This window comes from Lathamus discolor, chromosome 1 (genome assembly GCF_037157495.1).
Source record: "Lathamus discolor isolate bLatDis1 chromosome 1, bLatDis1.hap1, whole genome shotgun sequence".
NCBI lineage: Eukaryota > Metazoa > Chordata > Aves > Psittaciformes > Psittacidae > Lathamus > Lathamus discolor.
Window position 1 is genome coordinate 103,064,541 of NC_088884.1, and position 24,892 is coordinate 103,089,432.

The 24,892-nt window shown below is 42.3% G+C and overlaps 1 protein-coding gene across 2 annotated transcripts in view; it reads right to left on the minus strand.

The window, feature by feature from the left end:
* The window catches only part of CDS1 (CDP-diacylglycerol synthase 1), a 34,874-nt gene extending 14,241 nt beyond the window's left edge, over positions 1–20,633 (minus strand). Inside the window, exons 1-5 of one of the 2 annotated variants that reach the window (XM_065688605.1) lie at positions 20,196–20,568; positions 10,742–10,869; positions 6,210–6,306; positions 3,293–3,390; positions 987–1,126 (exon numbers count right to left, since the gene is read on the minus strand). In XM_065688605.1, coding sequence (XP_065544677.1) covers positions 987–1,126; positions 3,293–3,390; positions 6,210–6,306; positions 10,742–10,869; positions 20,196–20,285 — 553 coding nt within the window. In that variant the 5' untranslated portion in view covers positions 20,286–20,568. Of the gene's footprint in view, positions 1–986; positions 1,127–3,292; positions 3,391–6,209; positions 6,307–10,741; positions 10,870–20,195 lie in introns of both variants that reach the window. The other variant, XM_065688611.1, reaches the window with a different exon arrangement.
* Positions 20,634–24,892: the final 4,259 nt, after the last annotated feature.

The window sequence follows — 24,892 nt, forward strand, 5'->3', positions numbered from 1 at the left end:
CAAGGGGCTCTGCTATGCTCTGCCTCCTGCTTTTGCTCATGACTGGGTTGTCTCATCACCCCCTTCATTGCCCTTCAGCAGTCAAGGAAGCATTAGTCAAGTTAGTTTCCTCAAGCCAAAGCCAGCTGGAAAAGGGCAAGTCTTGCAAAGGTGGTTTAAGTTTTGCAATAGAAGCACCTAGTAGAATTTTTATCTGTTTAAAAAAAAAAAAGAAAAAAGAACAGTAGACAGACAGTTCATCATGAAGATCACATTTCTTAATGTAATTGTACCATAGCAATCTCCTGACCCTTAGGCTAATCTGAGTCTTCAATGGATTTAATTTTAGGCTAATGTAACATTAACTGCATTGCTGAAAACACTATGGGCTGTATTTACACGTTCACAAAACAACACCCCACAGGAATTCCAGCTTGTCTTTTCTTCCTACAGAAAAGGCTTTTAAAAAGTCTTTCCTTGGATAGGGAGGAAAATTTATTCATGAGGCAAGCATCTGAATATCTTGCAGAAAAAAATAAAGCCTCAAGCATTTTGAATAATCATTTTAAAATATATTAGTAAATCTTATTGCTGTAGACCTAGCAAAACACTTGTACAATAAAGCATTAACCCAGCACAGCAATTACATACACAAGTCATCTCCACAGACTGCCAAAATAGCATTCACACGTCCAGGTACTGAGCTGCAACTCTTCAGCAATCAAAATTACTTCACACCAACTTCTCTTGAGCACTATTAGCTCAACTTCCTCAAATCAAGATTGTCTGCTTGTTTAGGCTGCTTTCTTCTTCTTAGTGAATGCAAAATTTTGTATTCATCTTTTCACATGAAAAATGAAACTGCAAACACCTGATTCCCTCAAACATCAGTGGGAAAAGAAACTGAAAGTGCGTAAAGCTGGGGAGCAAGTTCTCTTTTTTGTGAAATAAGCACAGAAACAAATGCAGCACAAAGTTCTTTCAATTTTGCAATTCCTTACACTTACCTGTTAAATAGAGTGCAAAAGATATAAACCTGTGGTAGCGAATCAGGAATTGAAGCTGCTCTCTTCTCTGAACAAATGTAGCAAAGTAATCTGCTACAGTCTCTCCATAAAAGAAGTAGTTCACACACAGCAAAAAGTACCTACAACATACAAGAGCTAGCAGTTATTTTAACAAGATAATATGTATTTAAGTGTAATTCTTAAAAACATAAAAAAAAAACCACAACATAAAGCATGAGACAAAAGAAAAAACAGAAGGGTAAACAAGACAGGTGATGAAAATAAAATTCAAGTATAAACCCAGTCTTATACTCCTCATGTCTCCTGTGACAAGGCAGTTTTCATCATTTACTTCTTCTAAAGCAACCACACTAGAAAAACAAATACATTTTGCTGGATACAGTTTGAAAATTCACCTAAACCTTAACTAGTGTAGAATACTCTACACCTATGCAAGTCCTTTTCAGATATTCTGTAAGTACAGAACATCGATTGGTTATCGCCACTACTGATACAAGCAATTCTGCATATTCTTTTCCTGTACCCTAATAAGGGTAGCTTCTGATTTCTGACTTACAAACAGGAAAACAGTTACTTGCATAACAAATCTTCTGAGGTTATAGGACAGTGAATCTGACATGGGGCTTGAAGACTTGAATATAACAGTACTTCTGCTATCTGGCCTGAAGACTCTCATCTGAAAGAGTTACTACTGCATCTCCTGCTCCACTCCACCATACCCTTTGTCTTTTAGCTTTCTTGACCAAGTAGTAATCTTACAGGGTTAAATCCATCAGCTAACCAGTAAATGCAGCTACTTCTACAACTTTTGCAAAACAATATTGTGAGAGTATGTCTACACCTAAAGTTCAACTGAAGTGAAATGCCACAATTTCTTTCTGAAGGATCTTCCCCTTTCATTCAAGACAGTCAGTGCACAATTAATTCTGTCACCTTTTCCATGTAAGTTCAAGTAACTCAGCTTTCTAGGGACAAGTTGGGATCCTCGAATGCCAAAGCAGCACTCAATAAAAAACAAATACAGAATACAAATACAAATACAAATACTCAATAAAAAACAAATAGCAAATACAAAACCACTAAGAGATGCACTTCTCTAGGCAACATACTTCTGTCAATCACAGAAGATAAAAACTTATGATTCAAGACTGGATCTCTGGACGTCTGAGAGCAATCAGTACTCATTCTCTTCTCCCCAACAGATGCTGACACTCACTTTGCAAGGCTTCACATCTCTAAATAAGCCAAATAGTTGATGTTCAGACTACTAAAAGGATTCTTTCTTCACACTCAAATGTCTTAATATTTAGTCTCAGTGGAAAGATGTTGGACTGAAAGGATCTTTGACATTAACTAGTGTGACAATACAGAGGAGTTGATTTTGAGCTCCATATACTAAAATAACGGTGGTCAACTGCCAATGTAGAATAAGTGGTAGAGTGCACATCTCCTTTTCTATAAATTTTGGCAAGACCACAGAATCATTCACGTATGAGTCTGCTCTAGTTGTAATTCCAGAAGCTATGGAATAAAGCAGACAATAGATCAGTCCCCTGGATAATCCATCAGTGACCAGAGGGGAAAAGATTAGTTTTTACAGGAGAGTCAAAAGAAGGAATCCACCACGTTACACAGTAAAGTTGCTTCTAGAAGTGAAGAAGCAATGCAACAAGAGATAGGCAGTAACTTAGATATTTTGACTTCCTTAAAAAAACAAACCCAACACAAAACCAAAACAACAAACATAGGTCATGTCTGAAGAATTATATCCTTAATCACCTTAGAGACTACATGTGTCCAGTACCTTCCCATAAGTGCACAATTGGAAAGGATTTAAAATGTGTACGTTACTATTTTAATTCTCTGTGTGTGTAAAGAGGAGCCTTTAAGGTACCTGTTCTATTTACTTCTTATACAATGTTAACAGGCAAAAAAATAAATTAACAAAACCAAAACTAAAGCAGTTCAGGTAAAACATACCAGGTGATTATTTGGTTATGCATATTTTTAGATAGTTTACACATGCTTAGTTCTGACTTAAAGCATATATGCATGCATACATATGTGTGTACATATATACATATTTATGATAAGGAAAAAATTAGTAAGAAGCCTACTGACTTGTTCAAGTTCACAGGTGGAAGATAACTATAGAATCCTGTATTAGAGACAGATGTCGAGTTTTATGACAGCACATGACCTGCAAAACTATTATTCTACCATGACAGGACATGAAGATTTAAGTTCTACATCCTTGCTTATTGATGTTCTTGCTTGCTACTCACCAGCTGAGGGATCTAAACCATGGTAAATCATATGAGTGGTAGACTCTGTAACCTATAGTAATGATTTCATGGTAACACTTCACTTGGATGCTTAAGACCTAAAATAGGAGAAATAAAAAAAACATGTAGATATGTTGCAGTTGTTTCATAAAGCAAGTAGTACTGCAACCTGCATTAAGGGGAGATTCTATTCTGAATTCAGATTCCACACAGAAAACAGACAGCTTCAAAACAAGTCCAAGGAAAACTATAGCTCCATTTTACCCCTCCAAAAAAACTCATAACCTCTAGGCATGCTGAGAAAAAAACCCACATTGGGCTAGCTGCAAGAACACTCTCCATGAAACAAAGAAAAACTTCTGACTTTTTGTCATTAAAACAGTTTGGTAGCAGCAGGTCAAACATACTTGATGTAAAAAAGCCTCTTCTATTTCTTTTGGCTAGGTTTCATCTTTAAATTAAGTTTAAGAAATATTTTGTAGACCCAGTGGAAAAAAACTAGCTGTACAACACAACTTGGACACCCAGGTCTTCTGGTTGCAAACATCTCATTAAGGGCAATTAGCATTGCTGATTGGAAACAAAGCTCATCTGATCCAGGTTTTAATATCACACCCTCTACAGCCTTAATTTTGTTTTGCTGATGTCAGTACTTCAGTGCTTGCCCATACAAGTCTCGTAGTAGGTCCTGTCAGTCTTTGGTGACCAAAGGACTCTGCCAGTTTTGCCTCATTCACAGACACCAAGCAGATCGCCCTTCCCAGATATCAAGTATTGCCAAACATAGGTCATCATTAATTCCATGCAGAGGCAGGAGTAAGAAGCTACCCATGCCGACTGCACGTCAGCATGCTAGGCTTTGCAGTATTCTCTTACCACCTGCATTCATGAATAAATTTCATCTTGCTCAACACGTGAGCACAGTTTAAGAGAGTCTTATGACACCTCGGTGAGTTAATTTTGAAGCTCCCCTATCTTGTGCTCTTTTTTTTTGCTTACCCTACCTCAGAAAACCTCAACGCTATATGCAAGAACAACATTAAATGACTGCATCTTATAGTGGAAAAGGACACTAGGGTTCAATTACATGGAAGCTTGTGCCTATTACCTTAGCAACTGGCAAACATAAAACATGCCTCAACTTCTCAAGAGCAATCTCAGGTCTTGTCCTCCAAACTGCACTGGATTACCCTTCCTACAAATTTCTGGGTATTTTCAGTCTCAATATTTGGGTAAACTTTTGTTTATATGCAAACTATTTGATTCCAGTGAAATTAAATAATTAACAAAACTGTTTTTTCCCCTCCATTCTTTGAGACATAGTATCAAAAGTCAACTCTATGGACAGTTTACCATATTAAGAAGACAGCTTTAATTTTATGTTACAACAGAGGAAGAACTCCATTCCAATTCTATAGTAACTTTAATTACTTTTTGATTCATCACTTGGTAACTGCCCATGATTGCAGTCTCAGAGTATACCACTAATACAATGAATTACACTGCAAAGTGATTAGTTCCCTTTTGTTAGTTATCATCATTCTGAAGTGTAACAGACTATGAAAAGAAGGAAAAAAATCCCTTTCTACAATCACCTACATTTTAAAGAGGCTTTTTTTGTTGTTTCTTCATATACAATAAAGAAAATCCTCCACCAATAAAACAATGAATTACTAGCTTGTTACATCATTCACCTGAGACCTTATCTCTCTCTACAGCTACCTGAAAGGTGGTTGCAGCAAGGTGGATTTATGTCTCTTTTCCCAAGAAACAAGCAATAGGACAAGAGGAAATGGCCTTAAACTATGCCAGGGGAGGTTTAGATTGGATATTAGGAATAACTGCTTCTCAAAAAGGGTTGCAAACATTGGAACAGGCTGCCCAGAGAAGTGGCTGAGTCACCATCCCTGGAGGTATGTAAAAGACATGCAGATGTGGCACTTAGGGACATGGTTTAGTGGCAGACTTGGCAGTGCTGGGTTTAGAGTTGGACTTGATGATCTTAAAGGTCTTTTCCAACCTTGACGAAAATGATTCTATGAAGAAAATCCAAAAGGTGTTTCACAGAAGGCCATGAAAAAAGCAAAACCACATTTTGACAGCTAAAAAAACTTAGACTCAAAAATCAAAGTAGTTACCCAGAAGTACCAATTTCAGTGTTTTAGAAGCCACATTCCTGCCTCTTACTTGCCATGACTGGCAAAGATAGTAAAGCTATTATTAAATAAAAACATCAGTAATGATGGAAAGAATTAGCAAATGCTGACCAGATATGCATAGGTATTATTATTTAACTTCATCACCTAAAAATTCACTTTATCTGTGTACCTTGGAAAGGGATCTAGCTCCATTCTACAGATAAACCAAAGGCCAAAAGGCAACCCCGTAAAGAAGCAGAGAATTAACATAGCATGCCTGAGCAAAGGCATTCAATGCTGGTCACAGACAGCAGACCAGAGCTGCCTCCTTTCCTCAGCTTCAGAAATGAAATTCTTGTGGTTTTGTTTTTTTGAGTTTTGTTTTGATTTTTATTTTGGTTTTGTTTGGATTTTTTGCTTGTTTTTGGGGGGATTGTTTTCTTAAAACAAACCTCAGAGAATGTAACAGTAGGTGATATGAACTGCACAAGGAACTGCATTACAGCAGTTTGAAAACTTCAAGGCAACAATCATCCAACTTCTTAAAGTTACTTTAATTCCTACTTAAAAAACCCAAATGAATTACAGTATATAAGAAATGCTTTATCAACAATACCCAGCTGTGAATACATCCAGTATTTTTAAAAACTATTTACATTTACACAAGTAAGAGACAAATGCTCTGAATTACCTGTGTGGTTTGCTTCCAGTTCTGTTAGGCACAATGTATAAGAGATCGAGTAACACTTGCATGGCATAATGTATTTAAACAAACTTACCAGAAGCATCAGCATAAACGATCCCAGGTATATGACCAGAAAAAACCCAGAAATCATAGCTAGACTGAGAATTCCACGAATCCACCAATTTTTCCATCTATGAAAAAAAAAAGATAATAAAAAGCAAGCAGTTATAAATAAAAATAAATGCCACTTCCTTTACTCACTAAAGATTAAAGTGTATTAGAAACAGTGTTTCTAATACACAGTGTATTATTAAACAGTGTTCAATAAAACAGGAAACACAGAATCAACCAACTGTCTAACTAACCAGAATACACAGTAAAAGAAATTCAAGTTAGCCACCTTTCTTCTCTATGCTTCCCCAAAAAATGTCATTTGCAATTAAATGGCTCAACCCCATACTGAAGCTGCTATAAAAATACATCATGACCCTCAAAAAGCAACACATAATCAGCAAGATTGATAGGGGCCCAGTCATGTAAAAGCTTACATATGAAAGAAAGGCTGCAGGTAAAAAGGACACAATTCTGAGAGCAACAGCCAAAAAAAAAAAAAAATCCAACAAAAACCAAACAGGCAATCACCAACTTTCCATAGCAGCAAAGTAGCTATTTTGCAGGTAGAGGATTATCTTTTGAAAGCAGTCCTGTGCTCTTGTGAGTGCTGGAACCAGCACAGAAAAACGTGACAATAAGGGGTGATGGATCAAAGGAGCTGTACTTTTTTGCTCTCGTAAACTTTTGCAGCTGCAAATGGCTGCCTAAGGAAAGCAGAAGAGAAATTCCTGTTACCATAAAATCACAGAATCATCTAGGTTGGAAAAGACCTTTACGATCAAGTCTAACCATTACCCCAGCACTGCTAGGTCCACCACTAAACCATGTCCCTAAATGCCACAAATACATGTCTTTTATGTACCTCCAGGGATAGCTACTCAGCCACTTCCCTGGGCAGCCTGTTCCAGTGCTTGACAATCTTTTCTGAGAAGAAAATTTTCCTAATATCCAGTCTAAACCTCCCCTAGCACAGCTTGAGGCCATTTCCTATTGTCCTATTGCTTATTACTTTGGAGAAAAGACCAACACTCACCTCACTACAACCACTTTTTAGGTAGTTATAGAGAGCGATAAGGTCTCTCCTGAGCCTTCTTTTCTCCAGGCTGAACAACCCCAGTTCCCTCAGCCATTCCTCACAGGACTTGTACCCTAGACCCTTCACCAGCTTTATTGCTCTTCTCTGGACAGACTTCAGCACCTCAAGGCCTTTCTTGTAGTGAGGGTCTGTCCTGGGTTCAGCAGTAGCAGTCAGTTTTTCTCCTTCTTAGTAGCTGGTGCAGTGCTGTGTTTTGACTTTCAGCCTGGGAACAGAGCTGATAACACCGATGGTTTTAGTTGTTGCTAAGTAATGTTTAGCCTGATTAAGGACTTTGTGAGCCTCATGCTCTGCCAGGGACGAGGGGAGGCCGGGAGGAAGCAGAGACAGAACACCTGATCCAAGCTAGCCAAAGAGGTATTCCATACCACAGCACGTCATGCCCAGGCAGGTAATGGGGAGTTACCCAGAAGGCCAAGGGCTCTCTTTGGGGTGGGGGTCGGACTCGTTCGGCGGTGGTATTGTATTCTCTTCCCTTGTTATTTTCTCTTATCATTATTATCATTGGTGGCAGCAGCAGTGATTTGTGTTTTACCTTCGTTACTGGGCTGTTCTTATCTCAACCCGTGGGAGTTACATTCTTTTGATTCTCCTCCTTGTCCCTCCGGGAGAGGGGCAGTGCCGGGGGAAAGGAAAGAAAGAGGGAGAAAGGTGGAGGGGAGTGAGTGAACAAGTTGTGTGGCTGGGTTTAAACCACGACAGGGTCTCAAAACTGTGGCCTCACCAGTGCTGAGAACAGGGGGATGACCACTACTCTAGTTCTGCTGGCCACACTAGTTCTGATACCAGACAGGATGCTCTTGGCCTTCTTGGCCACCTGGGCATACTGCTGGCCCATATTCAGCTGGCTGTCAACCAATACCCCAAGGTCCTTTTCCACCAGGCACCTTTCTAGACACTCTTCACCAGCTTCAGTGCTCTTTGAACAGACTCCAACACGTTATTGTCCTTTTTGTAGTGAGAGCCCCAAAACTGAACAGAGTATTTGAGGCGCAGAATGCCTTCGTTGTAAAAGTCAGCATTTGTTAAAAAAAACAACAAAATAACCCCCAAAAAAACCAAACCACAAACAACTGGGAAGTCTTTGATGATGATGTTCAGCTTTTGGTTGAGTTTTTTTGGTGTAATTTCTAGAGTAACCAAAATGTTATTTCCCAAACCACCACAGCTCTACCCCGCTGCCTCCAAAGGCCTCTACAAGGAAAAAATCAAGAACCCAGTTAAATAAAAATAAAAATATTAATTAAAAACCTCATCACATGCTCCACTCCGCCATGAAAATATTTCTAGTCAACAATAGTATGTATTTTATTATTCATACTCCTTTTTCAGTAGTGTTTCTCCTCTTTTGCCCTTATTTTTCCCTTCAAGAATTTTGCTCTAAGATTACACTGAACCATCTAATCACAAGTTACTTCTAAACACAAAACCCCTACTACTACTTAGAGAAATACTTTTTAATATTTTGCTTTGTATTAGTCTAATGTTTCATTGCTGCACCAAGTGATTCATGGGACACTCTTACTTCTGCATCATACCCCAGTTTTAATGTAAACTTCAACCATATTAATTTGATTTTCAAAGATGTTATTCATTAGCAGTTTAATGGTGGCTAAAACCACTAACTGGATTTTTCTTAAGTATCAGAAGAAAGGCACAACAGGCTTTATTGCAATAGATGCTTTACGTTCCTCTATGACGTGGGCTATAAAGTAGTAGCTAACTCCTAGTGGCATAACTATAATGAACAAGGGTCCTTTAAAATAATTTGACTTCCCTTATAAATAATGTTAAAATATCATATAGTATCTTGAAGGTGTTGACAAGTGTGGCACTGGAAAGACAGCTTCAGTAAGACAAGCTCCACAATGTAGGAAGCCACCTGACAAGTTGTATCCTAACTCTCTGCTGGAAAGTTATGGATTCCTCTGAAGGCCAATATTTCTGAGAGTTACATTGCAACTCACTCACGTTGCACATTATGACAACAGCTCTGGTGGGACTGCCAGCAACTAAATTAGCATGTAATTTTGAATCTAGCATTCATGAAGCACCAAGAATTTAATTTTGCAAAGAACTTTTGTGCACCTTTGTGCAAACACTCCAATACAGAATTTCAAGCATGTGAAACAGGAAAGGTTTTGCCTGCACCTCTTTGTTGCTTGCTCTGGGGTATGACCATGCAAGTGCCTTTTGCAACAAGTCTGATTTGGAGACCCAAGACTTCCGCAGCATTTAACATGGCAAGTGAAGTCTGAAAGTGACAGGAAACTAAATACTCCTTGCACCATGATGGTGGTAGAGAACACCATATTCTGCCTACAGCTGGTGCAGTTTAGAAACATGCTTTTTGAAACCTGGCAACAATAAATTTGTTTACAGCTCCCAGACATCACAACACAAGCAGACAATGGATTAGAAAAGGAGCAGTTAAAAAAAAAAAAGAAAAGTAGTTTCACACTGCTATTGGAGATACCTACTGGAGATCAGTTTTTATGTAAGGTCTTGGAATATTTTAATCACAGTCTGGATTAGAGGTCCTTCTTCCAACTCTTACCTAAAGTGCATCTAAAATATACATTCGATACTGCTTGGTTCCTTACATCTTACATTGCGTTACTGAAAAAATGTGATGTGAATTGCCACTTCCAAAGGGTTTGACTAATCAAACGTTGTAAAAGGGACTGCATAAAAAAATTATACTAGGAACTTCATTATTCCTCTGTGAATATGCAGATCCCCACAATTATCTATCTACCTATACACATACACCTTCCCCTGCATTTGCTAGCCCTTAAGCTCCTTTGAACAGGGTTTGAAGGCAGAAACCTAGGTTTGGAAAGAGACAATAGGAAAAAAACCAAAAAGATTGTTTCAAAGATATGAAAATAAAAGCTATGTCATACTTACCTATAAAGAAAAATTATCCAGAAGTGTAAATGCTGTCAGAAAAAGCTAGCAAAGCTCACCCAAAGAATTTACATTTCTTTCTTTTTCATTCATACACAAATGCCACCACCCTTAACCTTGAATGTAGGAAATCAGTTTATTGTAACTCCCAGAATTAGTTACTCTGGAAATCAACACCAAACATTATTCTTTAGCCCATTTCATTGCAATGCTTAGACTGAGTACTGGCAAGTCTTTACGTAAACTGCAGCTAAACATTGCAGCAGTGTACTTAGAAATGTACACAGTGAACAATCTTCTGGTACATGCAAAAAATATTAAACTGAAGGAACTGTCAAAGCATAAATGAATCAATGATATCCAGTAAAAATTTAACCTTGAATTTACATGCACATCATATGAAATTTAAAACTGCAGAACAATCTGTAAAAATTAAAACTGCAGCATAATCTGTAAGAATTTTAGCCAGCAGCTATTAAATTTGAGAGCTGTTGGGTTTACTATACCTGGCAGACAAGCCTGACAAAGCCCTTTTGAGGATTTCTGGAGTGCTGTCTGTTGGTGGAGGAATATCGGGAACATCTAAATCACTTCTAAGATCCAACTCACAAAGCTTTTTTTCCAAATCGTCTTCCTATGAAGGAAACAAAAAAAAAAAAAAAAGGCAAACACCCAAGGTCATTAGTTATTATGTCAGGAAACATTATTCAGAGTCAAAAACATTGCTTTAGGAACTGATAATATTTACATTACCTTTTAAAAAGACAGCAGTGGTATACTAGTGAAACTGCAGATGGTTTAGGAGACAAATATATCCCAATAAATATTTATAAGAAGACCAGGACTCAGATGTTGTGACATTACCTACTGTGCTCAAGAATCTTCACATTCTAGGCACTTTTACAGCCCACATAGAGAAAGCAGGAGGATATATTTTTCCAGAAATGCTACAGCTGACATAGAACACAGGAGTTTAACAGAAATCTCCAACCCTCCAAAACATTCTGTCACTTACATCTCAAACTACCCTTTTATGGAACAAGGAGAAGGGTTTCTTGGTGGTTTAATGTCACATTAAGAAACAAAAAACTTGAATGCTTGAAAAATAGTCCCTTTGTACAATGAATAGAGATTGCTGGCACAATCTCATGCATACATACATACATACATGAGGACTTGAACCCTCCAGCTCAAAAAGAATAACCCAAAACCAAACTGTGAAGTGACCAAGTGTCCTACAGAGTCATACTCAGAATAATTTCTTGTATGACTTCAACACTGCAGCTGTTTCTTCTGTATTCACTGATGAACACTCAGGAAGACATCATCTATACAGACTGTGTGTCTAACCCAAATGGAAAATAGGCACCATATTTTTTGGTGACAGTAACAAACTGCACCGCCAGAGTAGACTGTCATGGCTATTTTCCCCCTCACTTAAGCAAACACTAAAGGTGCTGATGATTTCACAAAGTTTACTTCACTTGGACTAATGTTACAAACACCCCAGCTCCAGAAAGTCAGAAGGCTGCACTCAGCCCTGGTGCAGCAATAAGGAAGAGAGCTGCCTCCAGCTCAGTGTCTGACTCTCTCGAGACCTGAACTTCCTCCTGATCTCCATGACCTATCTCACTGCCTTACGATCCCAAGCAGCTTCGAGAGCTGCCTCTAGCTCAGTGTCCGACTCTCTCGAGACCTGAACTTCCTCCTGATCTCCTTGACCTATCTCACTGCCTTACGATCCCAAGCAGCTTCAAGCCTGCCCTGCTACCTCAGGTTCATCAGTTCTTAACAGCTCTGGGAACTCTGACTGTGCTTGAGAACTTTTTTCACCACCCCTATACTGCTATTTCTCAGTTTCCCACTTTTTCCAACTTTCTTATCACAGGTCTCAGGGGTTTTTGTCCTTAGTCTATTTCAATCACAAACAAGACTGCTTCTCTTTCCTACTTTTCCTCAACAATATTATTTTTTCCCTTTTTCTGAGTATTTTTGTCATTTTGGAAGACAGCAGAGGTATGTCCTCCTTCTTGCTCCATCCGTAAGGCATGACAGAATTAAGGTGGCCTACAATCCCAGCCATTGCATGTTACTCTCTTTATAGGCTATCACCTTTTCCTCTTAATTCGTTGGTCTTTGCCAGGGAGTTACACTCCAGTCTTCTCAGCGACTGACCTTTGTAAAGAACACAGGTGGAGAAGATAAGGCTGTGCAAACCTCAATGTCCAAAGTCAAGGCCTAAGCCTATACGACAGGCACAGCGCTGTCGCGGCCGCGGGGAAGACGGGGGTCCCCCGGAGCCCTAGACGACAGGGAGCTGACCAGGGTGCTGCAGGAGAGCCCTCCCCGCGGCCCAGGGCTGTACCCCAGACTCCACACACACTGGCGCTCTTTCCAGGGGCCCTAGTCCGAGGGAAAACACCATCCCTTTCGTTTTAAAAGTGTTTTTCTCTTTTTAGAACCCGAGACCGTGAGCTGGCACTATACACACGCACAAGTGAAACAGCGAACAAAAGAGCAATTATCTTTTTTAATGGTAGGCCTGTGTTTTTCTCATTCACTTTATCTACCGCACACATGCCCAAAATTATATTCTTGAATGGGTTTTACATCACTTACTTCTTTGAAAAACATGATCAGTACCTTCCCTATTCCTTGAAACCCCACAGTTGAATAATTATTAGACAGATACTGTCTATAATTAATACAAGTTGTCATGGTTTAAACCCAGCTGGCAATTCAGTATCAATTAGCCACTTGCTCACCCACACCATGCCTCTTCTCCCCTCCCCAGATGGGATGGGGAGGAAAATCAAAAGCAAGTAAAACCCTTGGGTTGAGATAGGAACAGTTTAATAACTAAAATGAAGTACAATATAACACTACTAATAATAATAGTGATGAGGGAAATAACAAGGAGAGAAATATAAACTAAAAGGAGAAAGGAAAAAAGAACCAATAAACAAGAGTAGTGCATAATAAAGTTGCTCACTACCTGCTGACCAATACCCAGCCCAACCCAAGCAGCTATCAGTCCCTTCCGGGTAACTTCCCCCAGTTTATATACTGGGCATAATGTGCTGTGGTATGGAATACGCCTCTGGCTAGTTCAGGTCAGGTGTCCTGTCTCTGCTCCCTCCCAGCATCTTATGCCCCTCCTCAATGGCACAGCAGGAGAGACTGAAAAGTTCTTGACTTAATATAAATACTACTCAGCAACAACTAAAACTTCAGTCTGTTATCGATCTTATTCTCATACTAAATCCAAAACACAGCACTGTGCCAGCTACTGCAAAAAAAAAAAAAAAAAAAAAAAACAAACCCACCACAAAAACAACAAAACAACAAAACTCTTTCCAAGCCAAAACCAGGACACAACTAAAAAAATGCAGATATGCTAACTGTGGTCCAGACTTCAGAAAGTCTGTTGAACACCTGAAAAAGCACAAAAATAAATTAAAAATTACTGTGCTTGCAATGTTGCTATTCAGATATGTTTCTCATAGTGTTGTACCATAGCTTAGGAAGTCAACTATTGATGCAATGGGGGTGGGGATCACCCACCATGTTCCAAAGCCATGTTCCAATGACTGTGACCTACACTGGAGTACAGTAAACCCTGTACAGTTATAGAAGACACTACTCATTGTGCAGATGATGGGCATTAATCCTGGCCCTAAGACCATGCCTTAGCTTCTTTAATACTAATCCCTGCTTGCACATGGCAGAGATGTCCTCTTGTTTAAGCACTTGTAATTAAGAACACCCCCAAACCTTTTTGCTCCATTTTAGGCATTTTGGTATTGCAGAACATGTTTCCATGCTCAAAAGGTGTTTAAATGAGAAAAACAAAACAAAACAAAACAAACAACAAAACAAAAAAACCACAAAAAATAACTAAAAATTAATATCTGAATTCATATTCCTCTGATATTTAAGACACAATTGTTACTTATGCACTTCATTAGAAGTTGTATTTTAGATTTGCACTTTCCGACATCTGAATTCACAGGGGCATATGGCATTTTTCAGACTATTTGAACACCTTGAAGAAGGGTTGCTTTTATTCAATATGTTTTTCAGTAGCTCATGCTTCATACTGCTGCTACTGGGAGCTTGGCTGGTGCAAACTGTAAGTTGCATAGAACTTGCATTTGAACATTTTTTAGCTTTACATTGCTACAACAACCTGTGGGAGACAACCCCCCAAATATCTTCAATTCTCCTTTGTAACATAACTCAAAAATGACCTTGAACACTTCGTTTTCCAGTTAATTGTTATAATGGCCACAACCATTTCCTGAATACAGCATCTAATTTGCAAAGTCAGAAGCCACAGAGGAAGTTGTTCACTAAAAGCTAGTTATTTGTCTACTGCATCATGAAGTGCTTAGCGAATCCCATCACTGGGGGACAAGTTTTTCTTGCCAATTATTGCCTTAACTATTTTACATGATTGATTATAAACATTCCAGTTTATACCCACAAATAATGAAAATCATTATGAGAGGAAACACTAAGTTAATCATTATCAAAGCCCTCAGAAAACAGAAAAGTCAAGTCTTGCTACTTCAGCTTGACCCTGTAGTAGAAGCAGCTTTGGAGTTCAGTATAAAACCAAGTGGCCCTTCCTTCTCCTTCTCTTCATGTCTGGGATTTGGCCAAGCTGAACACACAGTAACAACAAGGGCCTGTGACAGGTATTAACTGAAATGCCATGGGTCTCATACCATGAGCAGCTATTCATAAGGTTTTCAAAGGTTAACTGAAAACAGCAGAAGTTGTACTGTCATAAGCAACCAAGACATCTTTCAACCCCAACTCCAAATTAAATGTTTGATCCAAGGTGCTTTCATTTTGTTCTAGTGTTCACAAACTGCAGGTGACAGAGCCTTTTACATGCAGAAGGTGTGCCACTCTTGTCTCCTTGATTCATATCCCAAGTGTCTACAACAGATAGATTTTGCAATAAGGTCATGGCTTGTTTCTCTTCATTTGAAGGCACATGAACAGCGTGCTCAAGAGAACCTATTTGATCACTTCATATAATACAAGACCAACAAGGGTGGGGTGATGCAGACCTAAAAAGTACAGGGAAGAATGTAAACATGACAGTTATTCACAAGCTACAATCAGCTCAGCACATGATAAAAACATCTATCTGAAACACTACTACGCTCAGCAGTTTTCATCATTTCCAAAGTATCACAAGACAAAGGTTTATTTAGTTATACAGTTCTGCTTTGTTTTAATTTTGGTATTCTTAAGACTTTCATCTCTAAGCTAAATATTCTGTGTAAGACCATAAATACTTGGCCATACGAAGGAGAAACTCAAACGGTCAGAAAGAAGCTTGAGCCTCCCTAACAGGAGTTCAAGATGTGACACCTTGCCACAAATTAAGCTTCTGTGTGGATTTCTGCTTGCTGGCTACTTTATAACACCTACCAGAATATAGCCATGTGTCATGCAGAAAAAAAATAGACACGTCAATCATTCATCATTCATCACCTAAAAGGATATACACGTCTGAACTGCTGCTTTGTACCACATGCTCTCCATTACAATTAACATGTGTCAATTGAACCGCACGCAGAATTATTATAGTTACAAAAGCACTTGCAATGTTTTGCATGTATTGCATTTTTTCCAGGACACAATAAAGAATTCCCAAGTAGACAGCATATATGTTTTTCTTGGAAAATGCACCATCTACATAAAAAGCAAATGAGAAAAAGACATTTTCCAATAGCTTATGTGAAAAAATAATAAGAAAAAAAAGTTAGCAAGCAAAAGAATTACTGTCATTTTACCCATGCAAGTGTTATTTAAAGTAAGTTTTCTCCTCCAGCTTTGACCTTTCCACAGTATCTCTCATAAACTTTACAATGAAGTCAGTAGTTTAGACCACATCACAGCATATCTAATTAGATGTACCTTGATACCTTCTTCTAAAGTCAAGATATCAAAGTGTCAGAAGATGCTGAATAATTAAACCTTTTTTTTTTTTTTTTTTCCGATCTGTTGAAGCCTGACTATATGCAGAAACACAAACAAGAGAACTGCACACATTGAATCCAAGACTGAAACCTACAGGTCCTTTACTATCTTCATCAGAACTAATTCACCACCACTTCCACAAAAACAGAGGTTTGGAAACAGTCAGCTCTCAATATTACCATGCTTGCAGCAGACAGATTAGAGGTCAGACTTCTCTGTGAAAATTAAGTAGGTCCATTCTCTGGGTATTCCAAAAGAAGGAAGTCAAATGAAGTAACTAAGTGATCCACGATAGACTCCATTGTTCCACCATAACCCATACTGCCATTTACCTCCAAGCAGGTCTGGGAGGTTTCAGGCATCAAAGACTCCAGTCCCAAACCCAGTTTCACAGGTCTGAGCAACTTATCTAGCAACTGATTACCTGGAAGGGCTGTCTCATGGAACAGAAGCGGCTTTTTCAATACCAAACAAGAAACAGTGGTCAGCAATTCCGGGCTTTTTTAAGTTACAAATAATTAACAATGACCTTAGGCACACAGTCCCTTGTTCCCATGGCCAGCAATGCAACACGATTCCACTGCCCCCTCCCCATCCTACTCTGACAACTCTGCACAGCACAAAGGCTAATAACTGTGTGGTTACTTCCAGGATACTTCAAAAAAAAGACGGTATCTGAAAACAGTGCCATTTGTATTTAGTAAAGAATGCAAACAACTGGAACTTTAGAAGAAGTGTGAACACAGAGAGATCAACCTGTAAAACTTTAACTGACTTATACATATTAAGTATTTGAATGCCAAATCATTTGTCTTGCTCCCAAGGGCTGTGGTGTGTGTGTGGAGGCACTGACAAGACATTCTTACGAAAAGAGTGTCCAGGGCAAGCAGTAGCAAGTAAGAAAGGAACAACCAAAACATCACTCCTGTATGCCACAGAAACAACAGACTCTTGCAATTGTAAAGCCATACAGGACAAAGGCATGTTATGTTCATGGGAACTTCACAAAAAATCAGTTGCTCGCTAGCTTGTTGAGCCAATTAAGGCATCCAGACTTGCAGAGCCTGGAAACTTCAGGAAGAAACTTCACTAACAGCATGCCATATTCCTTCATATCAACCCAATGAAGTTAATTTTTATTTGAAATTATATGGACACAGAAAAGGCTACCAATTGTTTCCAGTTAGTGGTAAAAAAAACACAGGCAGATGAGAAAAAAAAAAACACACCAAAACCCAGCCTTACTTGAAGTCAGTAGGAAATGAGCATCTATGGACATAGTAAGCATAACATGAGAAGTATCAGATTACATACTGAAAACAGGACTAAAAGTACAGAAGATAAACCCCTGCAAACATTTAGTATTCGTGAAGTTCTTCAACAAACAGAGCACTCCTCCACTTTGCGAAACAAGGTGCTTTAGAGCATATCACCTTTATGTATCTGGAAGTCTGAATTAATAGGGTCAACAACAGCAGAAGCAGCACAAAGCAGTTTCCATATGAAAGGAGACAAACAAGTTTTCTCCTTCATTACAAGCAGAGAGAGGGGGAGATGTGTCTGAGCTATGTACTAGGAAGCACTGGAAACCCACTGAACCATGGCTATCCTGAGAAGTTATGAACAAAATAACAAGTTTGGGCTCTAAATATGCAATTACTACACCAGTGGACAATAACCTATCCACTTGTTGTGAAGGTCAGGCAAGAAGTAGAGCAGACAGATAACCATCTAGGAAGGCCTACAATGCGGCATCTGTGAATCCAGATGACCGGAGGCTTCTCATCAGATCACCTACAGCAGACATTACCTGCGTACTCATATTCAAAACAGAGACCCAAACTGTGACCCACCTATTGAAAACTCAGTACAAAATGCTGTTTATTTTTACAGTTACCAAAGGCACTAAGGACAGCTAACAATCCTTACTGTTGCTTGTGAGCCATAACAAGGCTCACCAGTGCTGTGCACATCACAGATAGGTTGGACTATAATGGGAACAAGTAAAGTCCCCCAAATAATTCATTGAAAAGTCTTCTGTGATGTGTAAAAGGGTTTCCATAACTAACAGTTCAAGCAAGCATCGCGAATGTATACATATTGACATATGTCAGTAACCAACATCCTAGCACAGCAGCAGCATCCCTTCCACTCAACATCATCTGAAACTGGGCAAAACACTAGGCTGTCAAGCAGCTAAAGTAAAAGCACAGTGGTGACAGAGTTTTTATCTGGAAATTATGCAGATAAACAAATAGTATTAGCAAGTTTTAGGCCCACCCTTCTGAGATCTGGAGAGCAGAGGGTTCAGATGGGAAGGATTCTTTGGAGGCAGCTCACTGTGCACCTCAGAAATGAACTTAGGCTATAAAATAAAGCGAATCTGAACAACTCCACAGAAAACCAGAATTTTGAGCACACTGCAACAAGAAAACAAGTTTAAAGTTAATTCTCATCTACAGAGACATACTCTCCGCACAGCTACAGCCTAAATATTACTTTAGGTTATGGCAGCCCTCAACACAGCGCAGTACTACAAATTTTCAAATTCATTAGCCTTGAGTTCACGCAACCAAAGTGCGGAATAGAACCTGACTATTGAGTTTCACTTTCCAGCTCCTTGTCACAACGCCCAAGGCAGACTGCACACTCTGCAACTTCAGCATCCATGCAGTTTTAAACGATCACAGATTCAGGAGCCCTCCACCATGTATTGTAAACGCAATTTAGCAATCAGAAAGCTTGCTGGCTTTTTTTCCTTTTTAATTCCAGTTGCCAAATGAGAGCATCTCTTTCATTTTATTCAGACAATTAGCAACTGTGATGTGCTTAGCTTTTGTAGGGATAAGCCACGCAAACAAAAGAACAGCACCGTGGCTGTTTTGCCACTGTAATGAACCTGATGCATAGACTTAGTATTTTGAAAACCTCTTGCCTTTGCAGAAATGCCATACTGAAAGTCCTTTCCGGGCCAGAGATGAATGCTATCAATTAAAAAGGCCATAAAAGAGAATCAGTTGCTGGGGCAGTGCTGACACACCCTTTAACCAAAGCAGATCACCATTCCTTGCTTGTTTCCATGCGGCCACACTGGCCCAACCCCACTGAAGCACACTCTTTGGCTGTCCCAGTGTCCTGGTTTTGGCTGGGACAGAGTTAATTTTCTTCTCAGTAGCTGGTGCAGTGCTGTGTCTTAGATTTAGTATGAGAATAATACTGATAACACACTGAAGTTTTAGTTCTTGCCGAGTAGTGTTCATATTAAGTCAAGGACTTTTCAGTCTCTCATGCTCTGCCACTGAGGGGCACAAGAAGCCGGCAGGGCGCAGAGACGGGACATCCCACCTGAACTAGCCAAAGGGGTATTTCATAGCACAGCACGTCATGCTCAGTGTATAAACGGCGGGGAGTTGGCCAGGAGAGGCTGCTTGGTTTGGGTATTGGTCAGCAGGTGGTGAGCAATTGTACTGTGCATCGCTCGTCTTCCTTGGGTTTTATTCCTCTCTCTCTCTTTGTCGTCTCCCGTTCGATTACAATTACTGTGTTTTCCTTTAAACTGTTACCTCAGCCCATGATTTCTACCCTTGTTTTTCGACTCTCCTCCCCATCCCACCGCGCGGTTGGCGGTGATAGGGCAGCTGCCTGGTACTTCATTCCGGGCTGAGGTTCAACGCCGCCACGCAGCGACCCCAGCCAGGGGTGAACTACAACCCGCACCCTGGCAGGGCACAGCCCGGCGGCACCAGACGCTCCCATTCCAGTCTCGGGGAGGGCGGCAGCAGGGCAGTACACGCGTGGGCCCCTCACCACTGCGCACCGGGCGCTGAGGCCGCTTGGCGCTGCCGTCCCCAGCCCCTGCTCCCGGTGGGCCCAGCCGTGCGTTGAGGGGCGGGAAGCGGACGGCAGCTCTGCTTCCCGGCCCCCACCCGCACACCCCCCCCAACGGCCGCGCGCCCTCACCTTATCGCTGCCCTCCTCCTCCGCCGCTTCTTCTTCCTTCTCCGCCTCCTCGGCGGCCGCCCTACGCTGCTGCCGCCGCCGCGCCGACATCGCGCCGCTGGAGCTCAGCGCCCACCCGGAGGCGAGCGGCTGCAGGCGGGGCCGGGCCGATCGGGATGGGGAGAGCGCGGAGGCCGCGCCGCGGAAACCGGCCGCCGCCGCCGCCGCCTTCTCCTCTGAGGAGCCCGGCGCTGTCCCCACCCCGGCCGGGGTCAGGGGCGCTCGCACTGCGACCGCCACCGTCACGGCTCGGGAGCGAAGAAGCGCCCGCGGCGGCGGCCGAGGCGGAGAGGGCGGGGCGATGCCGCCCAGGTGCGCCGGACGCTCCGCCCCCCGACATTGGCCCCGCCACCGGCCGGCGCAAGCGGCGGAGCGGGGCGGGGCCGCGCCTCACAGTGGTGCTGCAGCCGGGAGCGGGGTCCGGCCCGGCCGGGCGCGGCCTGTGGTTCTCCCGGGTGGCTGCTGCGCTGCGGACTCGCACCCGCGGTGCACGCTCAGGTTTCCTCCTGTGCCGCCCCACAAACCCCCGCAACACGGGCGTGCGCCGCAAGGCTGTTTTCTCCTGTGTGTCAGAGTGGCCCCGGCGCGCTGCGGGCCTGCCGGGAGACGGGGCAGACATCTCCACATAGGCCCGGAACCAGCTCTGTGTAGATACCCATGGACGCCAGTGCTACAGCCCGCATGGGTGCTGCTGGCTGTGGAGTGCTTTGCTTTTCACTGGGATACTTGTGCCCACCTGCTCTATGTCCATTTAAAAAGGCAAGTTTGGTGCTTGCCCTGTTTCTGCACCACCATGCCAGGTGCCCTGCTGAGCATGGTGCCAGCGGCCTGTACAGAAATGTAACACATCTGCCTAAGAGTTCCCAGTCAAGAAAAATGCTCTGGAAGGGCAGTGAGACATGCTCTATAACAGTTACTACGCTGTCAGCTCCATCCTCGTTTTGAAATAGCCACTGTTCACTAGGCAGTTTACCCCAGGAGAGGGTCTAGAGGGTGCATGGGCCATCTTCACCCAAGCCGTATCTGTGCAGGAGACATCAGGAGTGGGCCTGTGTGCAGCAAAGCAGGACGCATCTCTGTGAAGGGAAACACCCTGCTGAACACCTCGACCTCATGAGCTGTCTGGAAATCACCCCTGTCTGCTGAGACTTACTACAGTTTGGTGTCATCCCAGTCCTCTGGTCCAGTTCAGATGACTGTGTCAGAGTGCCTTTCAGCTGTTGGATTACCAGGAGAACAGACACTACTGTCACTTCCCAAAGCCCACTGAATTCCTCCAGCTGCTGTGCCAGTGCCTGTCAATGTTCGTATGGCTACTGACAGTCTGGCCATGGCAACAGCTGGCTGCCCCAGAGCATTCCCTTAGAGACACTTAGTCTAGATGTCACTTCAGTGTTCACATGCTGGCTTATTGTGCCTGCAAACACAGCGCCAGCACCTCTGGCAAGGCACCATCTAGCTGTGTCTGCTGTAATTTACGTTATCCCCATGGTGACTGATTTCACCAAGCCTGATTGGTTTTATTTCATGATTTAGTTTTATTCTATAAACAACGTTATTATTATGTTCCTCCAAAGGCATGCTTGGCATGTTTTTAATGACAACGCTGCAGTTCAGGAAGTTAGAGTGAGCTGCTGAGAGCAGACACGGATTATGGCACTGATAAACTGACCTCACCGCCAGCAAACATGGACCCTCCAGTGTTCAGGAAGAGCAGCCTCTCACATGTTTTACCCTTGCACTGCTGCCAGTGCCAGGAGCTAGCATGCCTGCAATGTCCCAAAACATCTGGTGCACTAAGAGAAGTGCTGCTCCAGCAGAAGGCAAACCAGAGACACAACACCAGACCAGACTGGCTGCAGAGCTTCTGCCATCAGGTCCTTTATGGACAAAGGTGACAGTGGCAGCTCACTGCAAATCAGTGATATGGCCTGGATCCTCCAACACTCTGCTCTCACCAAGTATAATTTTAAATGTATTTCTCCATAAGTGAAATATTATGGGGGGAAGTGGAGTCAGAACTCAGTTCTCTTTCCTGGAATATTTGAGGTTAAGAAGCAGTTCTCCAGCAGGGAAGACACCTAAACCATTCAGGAGAACTGGGAAAAGAGTGGACCCCAATGGGTAACAAGGTATCCTTTTCGCTCTCTCCTTCTCCAGTAGGTTTATACTTTGGAGATTTTTCCTTGTGTGCATTTCTCCAGCAAAGTTTTCAGAAGAAAGCATGGTTTCACTTGCTGCAAGTGCAAGATATGTGTTTATTTGGTTGGCCCTGCGATGGGGCTAGCTGTCTACAGGAAAGCACAAATACTTGTTTTCTCTGCACAGAGAAAACAAGAAGTGGTTTGTCTAGTCTCCACAACTGTGCCTCCCATGGTGGCTGCGGTGCAGGGAGCCCGCAGGTCCCACGCACAGGTCAGTAGTTCAGGGTGGGGTGGGCACAAATCGCTCTACAGACACCATGGGGCAGCTGGGTCTAGCTGAAGAAGTACATGCTTTGTTATAGACCTTCCTGATAAACCCGACCTAATAAATATAGGGCTGAGAATGACTAAATGCTATACTTTCGCCACAGAAAGGCCCTTCTGTGCTTGACAAGGCAGAAACAATGCTTCAACACCTGCATAAAGATCATTAAGCAGAGCTTTACATCCCATGCAGGAGAGGAGTAAGAGCCTCCATTTCTCCTACATGTTTGCTCCATCCTTAACCTAGACAGTGAAGGGGAAAAGAATTCACCTAGAAAACCTTGGAGGAAAATATGTTTGTTTAGCAAATGGTGTGATGGAAGAAAGTAAAAATAATGGCAAAGGCGAAGTACTCAAAACATATTAATGAGCAGAGGCTAGTGCAAGAAGATGAGTCACTGCATTTCAAGATTAAGAAAGCATGCAATGAACAACTGGTGACAGTGGGGTGAGGGAGTGAGCAATCTTCTGGGCAGGGCCATCAGGAGAGACAGAATTAAAAACAAGGACCAGGCTCTGGCGGGATCGGGTGGGAACCCAGCCCCAGCTTTGCTCCTTCTCTCCCCCAGCCAGGTGCTCCTGCTGCTGTCACACACCTTTTCACCCTTGGAGTGCTCAGAAATGTGAGGAAGGCAAGAGAAACAGTGTTTCAAGCCTCTCCAGCCCAAAGAAAAGAGGCAAGGGCCTCCCAGAAGAGCTACGGGGCAGGGGGCTTAGAGAGCAAGCAGAACATGAGAACATGGTTGTCCCACTTCTGGATCACAGCCCCATCCAGTCCTGGGAGCCCAGCGTGTCTCTTGAGTCGCAGCTGGTTAGACTGGTCTGATGGGAATTTTCCAAGTCGACACCCTGTTACTCAGGTTCCTTTGGGGCACATAAGCACACTGCCTGGAATGTGTGGCAGAAACCTCCACATTCTCTGCACACAAAGGCATTAGCATGTCAGATGCTGACTTTTCTGATATGCAAATAGTATCGCCTGTCTTGTATGAAAGTTCAGTATCTTGGTGTGTAAGGCCTTGGAGGTTTCTGTTACTCTGTTCTGCCTTTGCCTCCTCCTTGTATTCCCACATGAATTTAGTGGCTCAAGGCTGCCAGCAAACAACCCAAACCTCAGCAACCTGGCCCAACCTTTTCTGTAGCACAGAAAAGCCCCTAACAAGCACATCCCTACACTTCTCCCAGGTGCCCGAATTTAAGACACATCACCAGCCACCACCACTCTCCCACTGCGCCCACTCCAGTTATCCACAGCAGACAGATCTGCCTTCCCTGCCTAGCTGGAAGCTGCCTCTCTGCTGTGTGCCTCTACTTACGTACAGAAGGGGGAGTTCTCCACAGGCAGATGCAAAAGCGAAAGCCCTGTGACATTAAAACAGTTACATAAACCCGCATTAAAGAATTTACACAAGCTGCACACAGCCTCCTGATAGAAAGGCAGCCAGCTAGGGGCTGCTGTTGTCTCTGCTATCTCTGTTGTCTCTTCTGTTGTTTTGTGGGGGAGAAGCAGAGTGGGGCTGTTTTGTCTCTGCTGCAGCAGAAGCAAATAGGAAGGGACTGATCCCCAGTCTGCCTGGGAGCTGGGGAGCAGAAAGTACCCAGCTCAGAATGTGTGCTGGAAAGAACAGTGCCTCTTCAGATGTAACATTGAGGAGCCCTGTTGCTGGCAGTTTGGGAAACAGGAGTTGTTTGCAGCTTTGGGGTTTTTTTCTGAGTTTTTTTTTTAGTGGATTCATACTAGTGTGCAGAAGTGAAACAAGTGAAAATTATTCATACCTACTGGTCAGCATAGACAGCAATGTCAAACGATGTCAACAACAGCACATTATTCACTCAGATAATATCAATTATGAATGATGTTGTAATGTGCTGCATTTAAACAATTTGTAATCTTTTTGCATCCCTAAATCATTATATAAAGAGGAACCAAGGAGTGCCAGAAAGAAGCAGAGGACAGTGATACAATAGCCTCACATCATGCCGAGTGTTTGTTCTCCAAAGCACAAGGCTGGCTATTAATACCCTATGCTCCCCTGACAAAACCGAGAACTGCAAAATGCTGCCTGGAGCTGCCTTGAAATGGTGCGTGGGAGCAGGCGCTGGAGCCCAGGTGCTTGGGATATGCTGAGAGCTGAAATTTCAGGTCAGAAGCTTGTTGTTACACAACCTGTGCACTCTGAGATGAAACCT